Here is a 2,015-nt window from a genome sequence, read left to right on the forward strand (position 1 = left end):
GTATTGACAGTTTGTTGTTGGATGCATTTAGCAAAAGGGAAATATCTTTTGTAGATAGGACAGTAATTTATATCAGAATTGGATCTGTGTTTTCTAAGTGTAGGAGTATTGGAGCAAAGAGTGTAGACTTTTGGGAAGTTTGTAGTGTAAGGTCTAGTTTTTAGTTCTTTCACTTTGTAATTTTGTTTTGTAAAGTATTTGCAGTTTGTTGCTGAAAATGGAGTTTGTGGAAAAGTTTGTGATGAAATATGCCTCTGCTGTTTACCATGTTAGTGTCGATAAATCTTTGGAAGACCAGTACAATGACTTGATAGCCCAATGTAAATTCTTTAATAATAAGTTGAATAGTAAAGTGCTGAGCAAGAATTTGAAAAAGGAAAAGTTAAGAAATGAAATCTCAGTGTTGCTGAAGATGAAAGAGTTGGCTGAGTTAAAAGAAGCAAGTTATTTGATGCAAAAGATACAAGTCAAGGAGGATATAGACAAAATTAGTGATTCTGTTATTGGAATTTCTGATAAAACAGCTAGTAAAATACATGATTTGCAATCAGATGTAAATGAATTAGCTGTGAGAAATAGACAGTTGGAGGAACAATTGAAGGAGTGTAGACTGAGCCTCACTTCACATGCAGCTCAGGTTTATTCTTTAGAACTGAAAAATAGTCAAATGGAGAAGTTAATTGCAACACTGGAGAGTCAACTGGATAAAGCCAATTGTCAATTGCATGACAAAGAGCAATGTATACAGTCTCTTACATCAGAGAAATGCAGCACTGAGACAGTCAATGTATGTACTCTTTCTAATGAGGGTACAATGGATGCCGGATATAGATCTCCACTCATTGATAATTCTCCATTGCTCACTATTTCTGAGAAGCTTCATCTGTGTCAACTTCTTGGTAAATTTGAGTCACATATTTCTCCAGTCATTCTGTCCAATAGATTTGAACATGTTGTCCAACAGTATAATCTGAACAATAAAAATGCTTGGTCTCTATTACAAGTTTGGCTTCCAGGGCCAATTGCAACACAACTAAAAACAGAACAAATGGGTGATAGTTGTAATGATGCAGAGATAAGAAGGAAGGAATTACAACGCATCATAGGTGGACGAGACATTAGAGGTGAAAATGCCCTAGCAATGACCAGATTCAGGCCATATGATGATCCATTGCTCTTTTGTAATAATTATCTGTCCCTATATAGGACTGTTTACAACTGTCAGGAAATTAGCATCATCCTGAGACATTTCCAATGTTCAATGGCAAATCATTGTAATGTAGATTACACCACAAGAATGACTCTAAGGAATACTAGCTCCTATGAAAACTTTGTGAATATACTTAGGGACTGGTGTAATGAGTCTAAAGAGCAATATGAACTATCAGAAAATGTATCTGCTGTATACAGACCCAGAAGGCAAGGATATGTTAGGTATTGTTATAAATGTGGTGAACCAGGACACATTAAACGGTATTGTTATACACCTAACGTGTACCCAGAAAGCAAAAGTCATTCATTGCACCAAGAAATTGATAGTGTTGAGGCTGAAGAGGAAAGTATCTCCTATAACACAGAGTTCATAGAGACATGTGAGGAGATAGGTAATGTAGAAGCTGGCCCTGATGCAACCCAAATGACAAAAGTAAGACAGAAAAACGTCAGGAGATGTCATATAATAAACAACAAAAGGAAGGTGCTAATATCCCTATGATCGATCCATGGGTATCTCTACCATTCTGGTTATTTTGGAGTTGGTCACAAATTGCCCTACCGCTGTTGCTAAACTGCCCAGCACCATTTGCCAATATGGTTAGGTAAACATACAGAGACTTTGGCTGCCATGTTAGATGTGAATCAATTAGCATATGGATAATGGACAGGATAAAGTAATGTTTTGTGTATGGTTTGAATTGTGTTCTAACTATGTTTGTGTTTCTTTTTAGACTGGAGACCATGTATCACGTGATATTAACCCCTTAGTGACAGAGCCAATTTGGTACTTAATGACCGAG

At 36.5% G+C, this 2,015-nt stretch overlaps 1 protein-coding gene across 1 annotated transcript; it reads left to right on the forward strand.

The window, feature by feature from the left end:
• Positions 1–217: 217 nt before the first annotated feature.
• On the forward strand, positions 218–1,714 carry LOC143803859 (posterior protein-like). Its single transcript, XM_077281623.1, has one exon. It carries the CDS (start codon positions 218–220, stop codon positions 1,712–1,714), a length of 1,497 nt encoding a protein of 498 aa, XP_077137738.1.
• The last annotated feature ends 301 nt before the right edge of the window (positions 1,715–2,015 follow it).

The sequence above is a fragment of the Ranitomeya variabilis genome, chromosome 2, assembly GCF_051348905.1.
Source record: "Ranitomeya variabilis isolate aRanVar5 chromosome 2, aRanVar5.hap1, whole genome shotgun sequence".
In the NCBI taxonomy this organism is placed as follows: Eukaryota; Metazoa; Chordata; class Amphibia; order Anura; family Dendrobatidae; genus Ranitomeya; species Ranitomeya variabilis.

Bases quoted from the DNA above. Each gene is read 5' to 3' on its own strand.
- LOC143803859 (XM_077281623.1), top strand. From the start codon at position 218: ATGGAGTTTGTGGAAAAGTTTGTGATGAAATATGCCTCTGCTGTTTAC.